At 42.6% G+C, this 17,351-nt stretch overlaps 2 protein-coding genes across 8 annotated transcripts in view; one reads left to right on the top strand and one right to left on the bottom strand.

Annotated features, from left to right (window-relative positions):
• Positions 1–2,704, top strand: part of ACSS3 (acyl-CoA synthetase short chain family member 3) — a 79,781-nt gene extending 77,077 nt beyond the window's left edge. For all 6 annotated transcript variants that reach the window (XM_083463092.1, XM_083463095.1, XM_083463094.1 and 3 more), the window contains one exon: positions 2,498–2,704. The gene's annotated coding sequence lies outside the window, so the exon portion shown is untranslated. The remainder of the gene's footprint in view (positions 1–2,497) is intronic.
• PPFIA2 (PTPRF interacting protein alpha 2) overlaps positions 1–17,351 on the bottom strand; it is a 269,318-nt gene that overhangs the window by 5,040 nt on the left and 246,927 nt on the right. For both annotated transcript variants that reach the window (XM_083463081.1, XM_083463082.1), the window contains 9 exons: positions 13,511–13,592; positions 10,122–10,322; positions 7,664–7,726; positions 6,380–6,409; positions 5,130–5,305; positions 4,726–4,823; positions 4,094–4,269; positions 3,931–3,999; positions 509–668 (listed from right to left, as the gene is read on the bottom strand). In XM_083463081.1, coding sequence (XP_083319207.1) covers positions 509–668; positions 3,931–3,999; positions 4,094–4,269; positions 4,726–4,823; positions 5,130–5,305; positions 6,380–6,409; positions 7,664–7,726; positions 10,122–10,322; positions 13,511–13,592 — 1,055 coding nt within the window. The remainder of the gene's footprint in view (positions 1–508; positions 669–3,930; positions 4,000–4,093; positions 4,270–4,725; positions 4,824–5,129; positions 5,306–6,379; positions 6,410–7,663; positions 7,727–10,121; positions 10,323–13,510; positions 13,593–17,351) is intronic.

Raw genomic sequence — 17,351 nt, 5'->3', positions numbered from 1 at the left:
CGGGATCCAGTGGCAGCAGGAGGCCCCATTAGCTAAAGTGGTGCTTCAGGTTAAGAACAGTTTCAGGTTAAGAACAGACTTCCGGAACGAATTAAGTTCTTAACCCGAGGTACGACTGTACTGCTTCTTAGCTCAATTAGTTGTAGCCGCATGGATGAAGGGCAAGTTATAAATATAAAGAATAAATAGAATGGATAAATAAAATGTAGAAATGAAAAATACATTCACCCCTTTCAGGCCTTTGAAACTGTGTAAATACAGGTGGGGGGCATGGGACAAGCATATGAGCCCAAGGTTTCCTGCAGCTCTTTCATGTACCGCTAAACCATGGTTTAGCATTACATCTTTTAACACATTTTATGTGTAAATATTTCACACCAACCAGCACCTAAGTCAGTGATGCTTTGCTGCTGGCTATATTGCTTATGCAAGGTTGGCATATTTTCTTCCACATAGATAATGAATGCTTAGAGACCTTTAGTTATGAAAATAAGCGTTCGTCCCATACCATCAGTTGCCACTTTTCGTGACTGTCCTGATGTTGTAGTTAATCTGAACCCAGCTGGCAGTGTTTCTGAGGAGCCAGGCATCATGCTGATTCCATGGACTTCACGTGGGGGGAACTGTCTTCGCCAGGAAGAACCCCGCCTGTAATTCTTGTCATCACTCTGTTGACACACAAATACAGTGTTTAATTTTGCTAAAACTGAAAGCTAGTCTTCTGGGTAGTTAAAACTGAACAGTTGAGGAATAGTTATCAATAGAAAGGTGGACTTCTGCTTGTTAGAAATAGAAACAGATACTTAACAAGGGAATCTTGTTCTATGCTGGCCAATGTATAGCTTTATCATTCCTTTCGAGCATAGCCAGATAAAATGGTCCATATATAGGCATTGTTACTCTATGGCCAGAACACAGTGAAAAAGTGAGCCAGATAGAGACACTGAAATATAGGATGTGCACAACAGAGCATCAAATGAAATGTACTGTATTTTTCACCCCATAGGGCGCACCTAGTTTTTTTTTGGGGGGGGGGAGAATAAAGAAATAAAAATTTTATTTCCCTCCCCAGGCGCGGGGCTGGTGCGGGGGAAGCCCGAGCTTCCCCCGACCCCAGCCCCCAGAACAGCCTGCTATCCGCAAGCCTAGGGAGCCTGGCGGGAAGTCGCGCCGGTCTCCCCAGGCTTGCAGAGAGCTGTGCGAAGCCCGGGACTGCAGGCAGCTCTGCGCAACCCTCGGGAGACTGGTGCGAAGTCGCCCCAGTCTCCCAAGGGTTGCGCAGAGCTTCCTGGAGCCTGGAGAGCGAGAGGGGTCAGTGCGCACCGACCTCTCTCGCTCTCCAGGCTTCAGCGAAAGCCTGCATTCGCCCCATAGGACGCACACACATTTCCCCTTCATTTTTGGAGGGGAAAAAGTGTGTCCTATAGGGCGAAAAATACGGTAATAAATAACCCTCAACTCATCCTTTGATATGGTCCCCATTGGACCCAATGGGTAGGAAGATGCTGACTGGAGTGCTGGGGAGATTATATGCTGCCACCCACCATTGAGATACTCTAATATACCTCTGTGGCTTTATTATTTAACAAATTACCAAAAGATTAAAGAGGGATGATGTATGCCTATCTAAAATGTAATGTGAACAGTGATATTAAGAATATACCGTATTTTTCGCTCTATAACACGCACCCGACCATAACACGCCCGTAGTTTTTAAAGGAGGAAAATCCGTAGGCATGCCACCCGTAGGCATTCCCTCCATAACACGCACAGACATTTCCCCTTACTTTTTAGGAGGAAAAAAGTGAGTGTTATGGTGCAAAAAATACGGTAATAAAAAAATGGGGGTAGGTGGGTGGGCCACAACTAATGAAACTGACTAGTACATTTATTTATTTTTTACTAAAAGCTGTGTTTTGTAAGATTGTAATTGTACAGCCTCCAGTGGAGGATTTGCAGTATTTCATCACAATCCTGAATTTGCATGAAGTCAGGGTAGGATAGGAGAGCAAAAGAGAAGGCAGGCTTCTCATCAGTAAAAGACTGCGTAAAGAAGGGATGGAAGGAGCACAGAGGGAACAGCAGAGATTTGAATAAAGCAGAGATAGAAAAATGGAGAGGGGATTTTAAAGAATGGCAGAATTTTGACTAGACTGAGCAGAGAGCGACCTGGGGGAACTGCAGGTTTAAAACAAAGCTTGAGTATAGCAAGGAGGAAGTTGGGAAAGTCTCTGTTGTATTAGCTTCTGTGTTGTACCCATCACTGCTATTTTTCCTTGTTAAATCTGGTTGGTTTTGTGTGTGTGTGTGTGTGTGTGTGTGTGTGTGTGTGTAAGAGATAGATAGATATAGATATATAGATATAAACAGAAACCTTTCAGTGTGTCCTTCCATTCCTGCTTTGCTCAAACCTCTGCCATTGTTTGAATACAGCAAGAAGAAAGTAATTGAAAATAAAAATATGGCTTTTCAAACTTCTTCCTCTTCCATTCCTCAGCTGTCTCATATGAGAGAGATCAAGGATGCAAAGCCCTCAAATATTCTACAGTACCTCTCCACAATCATGCATTTCCTGGTACCATGTGCTGCCTTCAACATGGAAGTTCAAGATTCAATGTTGTAGTTAAAAGAGATATTTCATTAATAAGAAAACACCCATGTATGTACAACATTCATCAACTGAATTAAACTCTTCTAAAACTGACAGGTTTTTTCTAAACATTGTAGTCATCATAAGGATACAGTAACATATCAGTATGGGCTGTGAATGCAAAGGGGACTGCAGAATGAGAGAGAGGAAAGCCTGAAAATGGGGGTGATCTGTGTGAAGGGAAAGTTCAAAAACAAAAAGGGGAAGGTGGAAAAAAGGTGAAGGTGATAATGGTGTGTAGGTGCACAGAGACCTAAACAATAGACAGGAGAAGGCATGGGAATGGGGTGATCTGTGTACAAAGGAGAAGAGAGGAGGAGGGTGGAGTAAAGAGATGCCACGGGGGTTGCAAAAAGAGGGAGTAGAAGACAGGGGAAAGGGTCTGAAGAATAAGAGGAGATGGCGGCTTCATGGTTGGGTCGAATGTGAAATGGGTGCTTAGCTGCAATGTATGGAAGATGCAAGAGGTCTCTGTGGCGATCGCACAGGGTCCCTGGACGTTTCACCATCTATTGATCCCTGTGCCACCACTTTATTTCTCGCTGCCACTACCCAGGCCCTACCTGGTACAATACCGAGTCCAGTCCGGGTTAAATTGGAACATAAACTTTTGTTTATTTATTGCAGTTTAACAAGCGTGTGGTTTCATAAACGGTATCGGTCAATTACAATCATGGGGTGCCTATCCAGTCCCATAACTTCCGCTACCTGCTGTCACTCACTAAACCACCTCTCAGATATTTACTTGTCTTCCTAGTCCCTAACTATTCCTGACTCATCTTATTTTGCTACACTAACTCAACCTACTCACAAACTCTATCCCCATTCACTCCCACTCCAACCAACCACCCAACTCCCAATGAATTCTCCCTTTGCCCCTCCCAGAGCTGGTTTTATAGTCCCTCTGACTCCACCCCCTGGGTCCTGATTGGGTAACCTGTTTAACTATTTCACCTCCAGCACTCTCATATGTTAACGTCAGTCACCATGGGAGTGGTTTGTGTGCAGGGGGGAGGAAATAGCACTAGATGAGGGGAGGAGGAGGAAGAGATATGCAGGTGAAGGTGAAAAGGGGTGCAAAGCAGGACTGCAGAATAGAAGAGTGAAGTGGCCCCCAAAAGGGGAAAAGTTAGCTTAGTAGTTGCATGGGTTGGGAAGGAGAATCTCCAGCTTAAAAAGGGTTAGTGGGCCAAGCGAGCAGGGGTATGTATCTATATGAGGACCAAAATCAACCATTTCATATTCTCTGCTACCTATTAAGTATAAATAAAATTACTTACTTCATCAAGTCGTCTATCTGTTCCTAGTGCTAACAGATTGTTGTATTCTCTCTCAAGGATCTGCCGTGCCTATGGTTAACCAAATCAAACAATTGAAGCAATTTTTTTAAAAAAAGTTAAAATCCATGGGAAATAATTACAATTAGCAATGTAGTTTACTTGCCTGTATATTCTGTGTTGGAATCTGCAATAACAAAGCCAAGCTGCTGTAATCGAAGTTATCATCCAGAGCTATGAGCGATCCATGCACCCCACTTTCTAACACACTGTTTGCATATTCTCGCAATCCAATTGCTTGTATCCAGCGTATGACTCTGTCATTACTCCATACCAACACATCTATGAAAAGGAGGGAAAAAAGCATTTCCCCAAGGACTGAACTTTCAGAAGTGCAAGAACACACAGAGGGCTGAGCTGAACCAGTTCTAAATTTATATAGGAATTTCATTATATGGACTTTTCAAATCCAAAAAAACAGCAAGACAATAAGAGGAAATTTCAAGAGACTTGTAATTAAATGTTGCATTGTTCAGATATATTGTGTTTTAAAATTCCCGTTAATTTGTACGATGGCTACATTTCCTTGAAATGTGCTGATAAGTCTATGCTGATTCCATCTAATAATGAATAAACGTTTAATTTCTTGCTTAGCCTCAAGGAATTATTTCATTTTAGACAAGTCCATTCTGAGCCTGAAAGAACTTGTTCATATAACTACATTGGGGCTATTGAGTCCAATAGAATAAAAATTCAGAAGACAAGCATTAAAGATATCATCCTTCAGTAAAGTATTACCTTTTATTTCATGCTGACTTGCTTCTCTTCTCCTTTCTAGTTCTTGTCTGTCATAATTCAGTTTCTTTAAACACATGATTCCATACTGCAGACTTGTTCTGTTGTATAAGGTGGGGAAAAGGACATTATAAGGCAAGTTGCAGTGAAAGTAAACAAATTGGAAGATTTTGTGCATTTGAAAAGCTCCACTTAAAACATTTTATAAATACTGTAAACATCTTCTTTCTGTTCACATGAGACAAACTGTAGAAATGATTTATATATCTGCGGGGGGAATCGTATATCTTTTCCCCAGATATAAACATTTGGCTTTGGTAATATCAGCACTTTTATTTCTGGTTTAAAAGTAGCATAAACATAGTTTTAATAATTAATAAATAAATGAAGATACTGTGCTAACTCACCGATGAAAGCTATCCACCATTTTTAAGTGTACCCGGAGATCTTTTTTTGTCAGGTGATCTAACATCCTTGCATCTACCAAACACTCCATGAAGTAACTTCGATACTGTGGCAATCCCAGACTAGGAAGCCATTCATTACCAATCCATTCATGATTCATGTCACCATAAGCAAGAGTCTGGGGTGGAAGGTAGTGAAGAATAAGAAAATATATTACTAGTGTCCATAGTATAGAACAATTGCACTTCTCTTGATGTTCCAGTTTCGTTAGTAATATTAGGTAGTACTCTATGTATGCCATAATATCATTGATCAGATCTAATCAACAATCAGCATTCCTAGTCTAGCAAACAGGTGCACAGAAGAAATAAGGAAATATAAAGCAATATTATCCATGAGGGCCCTTTCTGGTCACAGGAGAAAGGCATCCTATGATGACGAGTGATTCCTACCATCTATATCAGAAATCAAAACTTTCAGAAGCTTCTGAAACCTCAGCCAAAACAAGGTTTGGCATGTAAGTAATAGGCTGGCAAAGTATATACAATGGATTTATATCTAATCCTAATAAAATTATCTTGAGAGATGAAATGGTGTTATTTTAGTTTTGTGGAACTGCTATGGAAAAATCATTTCAGTTCCATGTGGCTGGTATAATGTGTAGACTGGCCTTCAAAAGTTTCAGATTCTAGCAGGCATGTATTGCAGACCCTTCTCATTCAGATGTCAGCACTGAAGAGAACCCACAAGCCACTGCCTATTAACAAGGGTAGTGAACTTTGCGGAAAAGTGGGTTTTCTTCTCCAGGAGGTCCCTTTGCCAGCTTTTCCACAAAGTTCACTACCCTTGGTTATAGGTAGGTCAGGCCCACAGTCCAGAAGTTCCCCACTCCAGGACAGGCGATCAAGTCCCCATCCATATTCCCAAGGAGGCAATTCTCTCATCACTTGCCCCAAGCATCTTGCAGTAAAGGGGAGGGGGATTAATTCTTGAGTGAGAGAAGTCCATTCAGTGTAGGTTAACCCTTTAAGGCACACTGAAGCTTTTGCCTGGGGCTCGGTTATAATTAGCAGCACAAAACCAGCTTGTCTTAACAAAAAGAGAAAAAAGAACAAGACCATTAAAATACCCCTGGCTTCTAATACTTAAATAAATATGAAGAGCAAGCACTGAACTCTTCTGTGGAAGGGGCTGACAGCTCCCTAGTGCCAGATGTTGAGCTATTGTTAGTCACACTGGAAAAGGTTCCTACCTGAGCCCAGCTGCCTTCCTCATTCTCTTTCTGCAGTGTTGAGGACAGCCGTTAGTAAAGTGAGAATAACACAAAAAGAAATACAGCATGAGTTAAAAAAAGCAAAACAACAGATACAGCGCCTTACATTAATTGTGCGTTTCAAACAGAAGGGTAATGAAGTCAACCTACAGCAGGGTTAACTGCTGGCTAACAAAATAGTCTTAATAAAATTAAAAGTGAGATAAGAAGCAGTTTCATGCTCTACCCTACTACATCTCACACTGGCCCATCTAAACGGTGAGGAATGCACACATTTTGAGGGAATTTACTGAACTGACAGAAATGTCCCACATGGTCACACAAAACAGCTGATATGGGAACAGTTTGATTCTCATTTTGTCTATCATTGCTTTCATATTTGGCAGGGAGAGGGGGAATGTGTAAATATAACTGGGAAGATTTATTCATGTAATGGAAATAGGTAAGCATAAGGACAGACTTAATGGTGGAATATGGGACAGAGGTAGCCAATTCTGAGCTGACAGTATGGACAGTCAACCTCTCTTTGCAGGGAACTCTCAGAATTGTAGCTCTGTGAGGGGAACAGGTGGGTCTCCTAATAACCATTCTCAGCACCCTTAACAAATTGCAACTGTGAGGATTCCTTGGGGGAAGCCATGACTGGTACCATAGTGCTTTAAATATATGGTGTGAATTTGTCCTAAGTAAACAGTCTGCCATCGTACATCTGGGATTAGCACTATGTCCCAAAGCATGTTACTGCATCAGCAATGCGGGCACAATGTTGTCATAACAACCTGTCGTCAATGCACATTTTCACAAGGACTGTTTCAGCCAATATATATCACTACAGAGAATTATTTCCAGTCTAGCCTAGTTAAACAAACAGCAATAACTGCTGCACCAAGAAAATGAAATGAACAAACTAATTGAAACACAATTCAAAATTGTGATTATTGCTACAACCTTATGTACAGTTTGGACTTACTTCTGACTAAATATATACAGGCTGCATTGGACAATTGGTGAAAAGCCAGACCATTTCTTCAGAAGCACCTCCATTTATTGTTTTTATTTATTTTGGCATGAATTATCGGACTCATTAACTGTACAGTGACCTTCTTGTATATACGGAATATTCAGCGTACATAGCTTAAAACTCAAATAAATATTGTGTAAAACAATATTCAGCTGTTCTATAGCTTATTCACATATAGTGATAACTGTAAAATCCACACTTTGACATTGAAGTAAATATGAAAAGCTGTTGTTGAAACTAACCGTTTTAGCTGGAGCAGCAAGAGTTTCCATTTCTTCATGGGTCACCCAAACATTGCCTGAGGGCTATTGCCAATGCCCACAGGGAGGCAGGTAGAATCCGCATTAGGTAAGCAGTGTTAAAGAAGAAAGGCAGCAACACTGTAAGTTAACAGCATACAGCATCACAATGAGCACAACCATGTCCTTGCCTCAGTTGAGCAGCAGCTAGAAACAACTTCAGACAGCTGCTTTTCATCTTCCTCCACTTTGAAAAAAGATATGGAGGTGATCCCCTGAATTCCATTAAATGCGTATTAAGGAATACTAGTACGATTGCCATTTCCAAACACAACTGTTACTCCTTCTCATAGAACATGTTGTAGTGGCGCTTATTTCAGCAGACAGGTATGCTATTTCAGGTCTTTGGAGACCAAAAGGCTACATACATATGCACAGGGCATTTCTAATATGATAAACCTTTTAACTAATATGATAAACCTCATGAAATGGAAAGCACAGATTGAAGCTTGTAGGTCTAGGCTGGGGCGCTAATTTTTAAAAAATAACCATTTAGGAGGCAAACAGGGAACATGGGGTCATCAAATGGCTATTCTAGAATGGAGAAAAAAGAAGACATTGCCTACACACACACACACACACACACACACACAAACACAAACACACAAACACACAAACACACACACAGACAGTTTCTCGTTTTGTTTTGCTAGCTCTCGGATGTTGCCCTTAACATTTTGTGCAATGCAAAATTCAAAGCGCAGTTCAAGGGTTGCTTCTTCAGGCAATATATCAAAGAAAGCTAAAAGGGTTGGTAAGCCCATATTCATTCTTTTTTGAAAATCATCTCTAGAAAAGAATAGCCCCCACTGAACCAGCAATTTCTACATTTTTAAAAAAAGTATTCACCATCTTGGTACTTTCCCTTTTCCTTTTCTTCCAAGAATAAATTCAGAAAATTGGCCTTTGGTTCACATCTTATATTAGTGTTCTAATCTTTGGCTATACCTTAGGACTGATGCATTTCTTAGACAAATGTACCAATCTGTAACCCTCACCTTATTTTGTTACATGGAATTCACTGGGGATCATGGCAATCATGATTTCTCAATATGCCTCCACAAAACAGATACATGCACACCTTTTAGGTGCATGGAGTTTCTCCTACAAATTTGTACACCTGTGTAGGGAAAATTCATAGGTGAAGCTGCTCCCAAATATAATTTGAACTATGGCCAGAAGCAGGACTTACCAAAAAAGGGGGAGAGAAAAACCATACTTCTCTGCTGAGGCATCTCTGTATAGTTCAGTGAGACGACAGAGGCCTCTGCTTCTGCCCAGCTCAACAGGAGAGAGACACACTTGTGGCCACACATGCCTACTTCAGTGGGAGAGAAATATTGTGTGCCCTCACTATTGCTGCTGCCTGCCTAAGGAGACACTGGCCATTGTGACTTTGTGCTGATGCTGCCTGCTAGTCTGACTAGCCCAGGTGCCCTCATACTGCTTTGCCCCCCCCCAAACAAAGGTTGCCCATGGCTAAAGCCACTTTCACAGGAAATGTGTTCCTTACACACCAGATGACTCCCTCAGCAAATGCCTTTTAGGACATAGGGACGCTTGCCCTCCAACTCCTGTTGAATATCAGCGAAAGCATCTCTTTGTGCTATGTCTACCGGCTGACAGTCATTTTTACAACTAATGCAAACCCCTGAAGGGTTAGCAGCGATCACTTGGGAATGAGAAAGAACCAGAGATCCATTCTGGGAATGGCTGAAGTTATTTCCATTGGAAAAACAGTGGGGAAATGGAAACTAAAATCAAATCCCAAAACATCATCTCCTGCATGTTCTCATCTCATGATTTTTGCTGTCTCCTTGTATGGTAAGAAGAGTTTAAAAGGAAACCAAGAAATTACATGTTCGTTAGCTTAAAGTCTAAAAGGTAAAGGTAAAGGTACCCCTGCCCGTACGGGCCAGTCGTGTCCGACTCTAGGGTTGTGCGCCCATGTCACTTAAGAGGCCGGGGGCCAGCGCTGTCCGAAGACACTTCCGGGTCACGTGGCCAGCGTGACAAGCTGCATCTGGCGAGCCAGCGCAGCACACGGAAATGCCGTTTACCTTCCCACTAGTAAGCGGTCCCTATTTATCTACTGGCACTTAGGGGTGCTTTCGAACTGCTAGGTTGGCAGGTGCTGGGACTGAGCAACGGGAGTGTACCCTGCCGCGGGGATTCAAACCGCCGACCTGACGATCAGCAAGTCCTAGGTGCTGAGGTTTTACCCACAGCGCCACCCGCGTGCCTTGGGTAAATTGGCAGAAAGCATTACTAAAGATAAAACTATCAAGCAAATAAGACAAACAAGCCTTGCTGAGAAAGGAGAGGTCCATAAATGGCTAACTTCCATGCTCAGGCAGTGCACCACTGAATTCTAGGTGAGTGAGAGAGGAACGTGACTCACCGTTCTAGATGTCGGAGGGGCCGATGGGCTTGTGAGTGATACCATCTCCTGGATTGCCAGACGGAGTTTTAGGCGATGAAGAGGGTTGCTGATTCCAATTTCCCTCTGAATTTCAGTATCTGACAAGGCAGACATAATGGCACCGCTTTTCACATTTGCACGGCAAGCAGCAACATACCAGGCGGGCATTCCCAGCCATAACTGTTGAGAGGGGTGGGGTGGAGGGTGGGAAACAACAGTGAGCATCAAAAGTAGCAAATCTGATTGCTGAAGTTTTATGCCTGGAGCTGAAATGGGGTGTGCATACTGCAAATATGGGGTGCTTGTTGTTTGCGTTTGACAGGGCTGCAAAAGCACACAGTCACCTGTCCCTGTTTCTGGCATTCAGGGCAATGCTCCGTTGTGAACCTCTTTATTAGTCCCAAGTGGCTGCCGTTTCAGTGGCAATTTCTTTCTTTTCTTTAATACAGTCCTTTCCCTAGTGACAGTGTTAACGGTCACACACTCAGGTGCGGTTCGATTTCCTTTTTGTTACTAGGAAGAAATACAGTTATTTTTCCAACCCAAGCATGTCACTGATAGAGACTCTGAACAGGTGTGAACTGGTGCAAAACAGGTAAGGTTTGGGAAGTTTTAATGGAACATTTTTCACCCTCTGAAACTGCCTTTCATTCTATAATCCTTTGCTTCAAAACCTCTGGCTTTATCATAGCTTACATGCAATTCAGGTGTAGTGAAATCAGAGGCAAAGGAAGGCATTGTGACACCTTCGACGTAGGGCGCAGGTGCAGCATCGCTATGTATGACACATGAGCTGTATGTAGCAATGCCAAACATGCGCTGTATAGTGGTTTGCCGCCGGTGCCACTCCAGCGCTGTACGGATGGTGCTGAGGTCCCTCCGGTGCCACACCAGCCACGAACAGAGGATGGAGCTCTGGAGCGGTGCTGCAGCGGCGCTAGCAGCAAACTGCTATACAGTGCATGTGCGGTGTTGCTACATACAGCGCATGCGTGCAACAATGCACATGCACTGTACTTAGTGGTTTGCTGCCGGCGCCGGGATCCTCTGCTCGCGGCTGCAGCTGCGAATGAAGGATCCTCCGAAGGCGGCTGCGGTGGCACGATGGCTGTTCACGCCACCACGAGCCCCATGGGGTAACTTCTTGTCACCCCCGCAGGCATGGAACCCGGGGCGTATCACCCCCCACCCCCACCCCGTTGCGACGCCACTGAGTGAAATGATTTTAAAATTCAGTTTCAACAACAGTGCTGTCATTCTTGGAAACAAATGCCACCCCCAGAGCCGGATTTAGGTTTGATGAGGCCCTAAGCTACTAAAGGTAATGGGGCCCTTTATATGTCCAGCTGTCCTTTGTCAACAACAAATTTTTGCTGTTTTTTGTGTTGAATGTATGCTATATGGTAATCTATGGACCTAATAGGTATCTAAAGCCATTTTATTTGCTTTTTTTATCTTATATTTTGGAAATTTACATCCAGTTTTTTTCCTTTAATTTTTTTGGGCCCCCAAGAGAGTGAGTCCCTAAGCTATAGCTGTTTTAGTTTAAACATAAATCAGGCATTGGCCACCTCCCTGCTCCTCTTGTTTCCCATCCAGAAGAAGAAAGCTTTTCACCTGGGGTAGATTATAACTCTAGGGGTAAAATCAACATAATATTCAAATAGTCTAGGGCAAAGCCACATTTTAGCCTTTAGCTGCAAAACGTCCTCTTACATCAATACACTTTTGGTTCCCATCTTTCAGCTAAGCCTTCTTAATAATTTAGGCTTCCTTCACAGAAAATGAATGGAATGAAGCTGCTGCTTTCAGATCCTATGATTATCTGCACTTTTCCTTTTTTAAAAAAACTGTACATTTTACACACTTAAATACAGCACCTTTGTTTTGTATCATTTGAATCAAGTTGTTCCCTCCCCATTAAAAAATCCTAATAGCTCAAGACACACTTTCTCTCTCACAACTTGTAAACCAAGTAGGACAACATATGTTTGAATACTGAAGCTTATTGGGGAGTTCTGCTTCATCAAACACGCTCAGTGCTTCTACCTTTGAAATACAAGTGCATGAATCTCACTTCAACAGTAATAATCCTGCACATTGTGGACTGAAGCACAGCATCTGTTTTTAACATCGAAGGAAGAGCAAACTTTAGCTTTTCTAAATGGCTTGCTTTTTAAAGAACAAACAGATTTATAGTGATTGTACTCAAGAAAGTGGAGTTTATTAACGCTGAACACTCCTCTATCTTTACTGATGTATTCAGATTTTAAATATCGCAGGGAGGTTCAGAAGCCAGAGTGATTCAACTCAGAAAGCAACTTTTCATTTAATAGAACTGAGGATCATTGTTTACAGTGTGGGATATGGTGTTGCTTGTTATTTGTAATAAAACTTTAAGAAAAATAAGAAAAAGTGTTTAGAAACTAATGCAGCACAGCAGGTTTATCAACAATTGCTGAATCTGGCTGATCTTATCTTAATCATGTCTCTGAATTCTTAAGATTTCATATGCCCACACTGGAAAACAATAAATCACAGTCTGCAGTGACACACTAAACTGTCAGTACACTTGGCAAAAGTAGAACTAGCCCCTCTGTGACATCAAATCTGACAAGCTAGTGGCAGCTTCAAGGATTCAGTATGTCATCAAAGCAGATCAGCCAATGGCATCAGGAGACAAGTGGCAGAGAAAACAAGGACAATGAATAAGAGAACAAACCAGAGGAAGGAAGGGACTGGAGAACCATCAAGGGATTATAGGCTTGGTGGTTCTCATTGCCTGTTATACCTATAGGTCTTTTGCTAGTTCTAAGGACCTGTATCAGGAGAAGCATAGCTGCTTCTTTAGAGCAGCATGTTAGCTCAACAATTTACCAGAAATTGTAGGTGACTGCCTGTTCATACAAGTGCTCTCACGTGTATGAGGGGGAGCACCATGGGTACAAAAACCACAGGTGTTGGTGTAGTAGGTTGACATGCAAATCCACTCTTAATTTGATCCAAAATCTGAATGCAACAACAAGCAAAGAAGTTACAAGTAAAAAATTGAGAAATGCTGGTTTCTTAATGGGTTGGGTTGAAAAGATCACCATTTATCACAGATCCTCATATTTGTTTAGATTAATCTGTATTTTTAGAAAGGTTTGGCCATTCTCTGCTTCTGTAAGAGGACAGCTGGAGAACTTGCTGTTTTGTGCTGGAATGCAATATAAAGCATTCTGGGAGACTCTCAGTAAAATGAATGAATTAGTGCTGCTTTTGTTTCTCCTTTATGAATGCCAAACCTGTATTAGATCTTAAATGATTCATAACATTAAGGTACAATCAGGTATGGCCACGTTGTCAGAAGATTTCCTAGCACTTACCTCTAGCCATGCAACCACTGTGGGCCCATCCCACTGTGCAAAAGGCAAGCCCTTCCTCCGAGCTTCCTCCAGGAGTTCATGCCTAAAAGACCATCACAAATCTATTAAAGCATATGGTGGTACCTAGCAGCACCACAGACACAATTATGCTCAGATGCAGTTAGCCTGTGGTAAATCATATCAAATATACAGTGCTTTAGCTGCCTTTATTTGTCCGTCAGCACTGTTGAACCGTTCAGACCTCAGAGAAAATGTTATTTCCCTTGTAGAGAAAAATGGGCTCCCCTGGCCATGAATTCTCCTGCTGAATTCACAGAATCATCGAGTTAGAAGGGACCTCAAAGGTCTAACCCTCTGCAAATGCAGGAAAACCACTTTTACAGCATCCCTGGTAGGTGGCCAGTCACTCATGAATGTCCAACATAAGGACAAAACCCTTTCTACTTTATTTTTCAGCATTACTCAAACTGCATGGATAACCCATTATTATTCAGTTGTATTATAAACCATTGCATATGTATGTTTGCTCAGGATATCGCTTAGAGAAAGAACAACTATTTCCTGCCAAATTAACACTGACTTCTGTGGAAAGTAATTAAGCAGTACAATGAGAGATGGACTCCATATTCACTTTGTTGTATGAGCTGGATTTGAAATACACATGTTGGGCTTTTCCAAAACCAAATTTCACTTAGTCATTTGAGGGCTTCAGGTGTGAATGGTTACTGGAAGAGGGGGGAGGTTCTTACATCATGGAAGAAGTGTTTTTATACACCGTATTGTTTTGTCAAATCGATATCTGGCCATTTGATAAGGCCCAGAACTTTCTGGTACATAGCACCTCCTGCAGTGGCTGTTGCAGAGGGGGAAAGTAGACTACGTCACCTAGCTGAAATGGGGAACACATATCTTCCACGATAAAGGAGTGCTTGAACACTCCTGATCAAACTGCTTTTGGTGATTTCTTGAAAACGAAATACATAGGTTATATAATTTCAAGTGCTTTCCATTTTGTACACCAGGATATGTAATTCATACATGCAAACTAACTCTGAAAGCTGTTTGATAGCAGGTGGACATTATTTTTCACCATTACAAAAAGAAGACAGTTTTCAAAATCTGATATTTTACATACATGCAAATAATGTTTTTTTATATATATTATCAAGCAATCACATGAATAATCTTAACCTGTCTTAACTTCATGATGCCAATTTTGAATTTTGGCACTGTAGTCAGTGAAGGCATCTACCATATTTTGCGCCCCATAGGACACTCCGGCCCATAGGACACACCTAGTTTTTTGGGGGGGAAATAAAGAAAAGTTTTTTTATTCCCCCCCCCAGGTGTGGGGCTGGAAGAACCAGGTCGGGGAACAGCGGGAAGGCGTGCTCTGCCTCCCCGCTGTCCCCCGAGCTTGTGGGGCTAGCTATGGGGAGAAGTGCGCTGAGCCAGGGACTGCAGGCAGCTCTGCGCGGCCATCCGGAGCTGGGCGGGACTTCGCGCCCCACTCCCGATGGCCGCGCAGAGCTGCGCTGATCCCGGGACTGCAGGCAGCTCTGCGCGGCCATCCGGAGCTGGGTGGGACTTCGTGCCCCGCTCCCGGTGGCCGCGCAGAGTTGCACTGATCCCGGGACTGCAGGCAGCTCTGCGCGGCCATCGGGAACGGGGCGGGACTTTGCGCCCGGCTCCAGGTGGCCGCGCAGAGCTGCGCAGAGCCGGGGACTGCAGGCAGCTCTGCGCGGCCATCCACAGCGGGGCGGGACTTTGCGCCCGGCTCCCGGTGGCCGCGCAGGGTTGCGGTGAGCCGGGGACTGCAGGCAGCTCTGCGCAACCCTCGGAGCTGGTCTCCTGAGGGTTGCACAGAGCTTCCTGAAGCCTGGAGAGCGAGAGGGGTCGGTGCGCACCGACCCCTCTCGCTCTCCAGGCTTCAGCGAAAGCCTGCATTCGCCCCATAGGACGCACACACATTTCCCCTTCATTTTTGGAGGGGAAAAAGTGCGTCCTATAGGGCGAAAAATACGGTATATGTGTTAAATATCATGGCTCAAGGGCAAGACTGCTCTTTTGATAATAACATTCTCCAATCCTTCCTAACTGAATTTACTAAAGTGAATTTATTCATATACTTGTTTGCAGCTTCTTCATTAAATTATACAGGATAACCTAAAATATGCTGACATTCAAAAAGAACCCTTTTTTTCTCCATTCCTTTAGGGCTGTTAATGAATGAAATGCTGTAGAGTTAATACACTGCTGTTGGTTATTGCTTTCTTTTTCAATTTAATGCAAAAAATAATTAAAACTCATTTTGTTCCATTTTAGTCTATGCAAAAACCCCCTAGAATTCAAACTGACCTTCTTACCATTCCATTCTACAAGCCATTACATATTCAAACATATATATATATATATGGAGTATTAAAAATTACAGTAACGTTGGAGTGGAAGAAATTAAAAAGGTCCATAGAAGGGTAAATGGACCTTGTTTAGCTTCACCAATGAAGCTAAGCAGGGGTGGCAGTTTTGTGGATGGAAGATCCCCTGAGAATACTGTTTGTGGCATTCTGAGCTCCAGTTTGAACAAGGCATGGAGTCATTAAGAAAGCAGTTAACTGCATGAATGTTGAAAACACTTCCTATTACATTACCCATGCATGCCAACCCAAATCCATATAGTGTTAGCATGCCAGCCTCTCTCACCCACCCACCGCTGAACTGCTTAGTGTTGCCATGCTAGAGTTGGGTGTGTATGGGCCTAGCACACATGGTAAATAACACTGACATATGACAAGGTATGAAGGGAATGCTGACATGGGCCAATGATTTAGCTATCACCTTACCCACATATAATTGGGAACTTAGAAGCGTGAAGAAAGGGCAAACAAATAAAATAATAACCTGGAAATACATGCTAAGTCTACCTGGAAAATGCTAGCTAAGGTGACCCCTGTTACTTTTTTTAAAGATACCATGGTGAAATCCAATAGCAGCTTGCTATCTCATAACTCAACCCAGGATCTCTCATTTTTGCAGAAGATTCTGAGCTATGATTTTACCATGGTCAGCTCCTCAGTCATTGCCTTATGCTGTTCATGTGATAGATATGCATAATTATTTGCATTTCGGTCCTTTTGATACCTTTCATGAGCCATCTGGGAAATTAATAGAATGGGTTGCCAAGGCAGTCACCACTATTATTGCACTGTACAATTGAGAGAATTTTATATGTAATCTTGGCCATTCAATGTCAGGTCCAGTAATGAGCAGTGGACCTACAGTACACTTCTCTGTGTAAGATAAAGGGGGGGAAATATAAATATGAAACGTGAGAGAATAGCATTAATGTTCAGCGAATTCCAATTGAGAACACAAGTGCAGAAGTGGGTGCTGACTTTAGTTTGCGTGCCATTGATTTTCAACCATTTTCTTTCATTAAGGTATCAGATGAGCAGAAACATTTGCACCTCATTATGCAGATATAATCCAGTGCGGAATGAAATGCTTAAGTCCCACTGGATGTAATAAAGAGTACCTGTTTTTTCTTAGAAGTAGTAATAGGAATGCAGCCTTGTTTATAACGCAACATAGTGCCATAAGCTTAGATTACAGGATAGTATGTATGTTTATCATTGAGGGAAAAACCTTGTAAGTGCTACTGCTGAAGGGAACAGTCCAACAGGCAACCTTCTGCTGCACTTCTGTGACTCTCTCCCACTTCAGTAGGGGATTCACAAGAGAACTCCCCAGCTGGAGAAACTTGACTGGAAAATTATGGGACTACTCTCTTCAAAGGTTGGCTGAATGCTGTCTTTGTCAAGGAAGTCTTGGTAGCCACTGA

The sequence above is a fragment of the Podarcis liolepis genome (assembly GCF_965112155.1).
Source record: "Podarcis liolepis genome assembly, chromosome: 10".
NCBI classification, from domain to species: Eukaryota; Metazoa; Chordata; class Lepidosauria; order Squamata; family Lacertidae; genus Podarcis; species Podarcis liolepis.
This window is presented reverse-complemented; position numbering and strand designations above follow the sequence as displayed.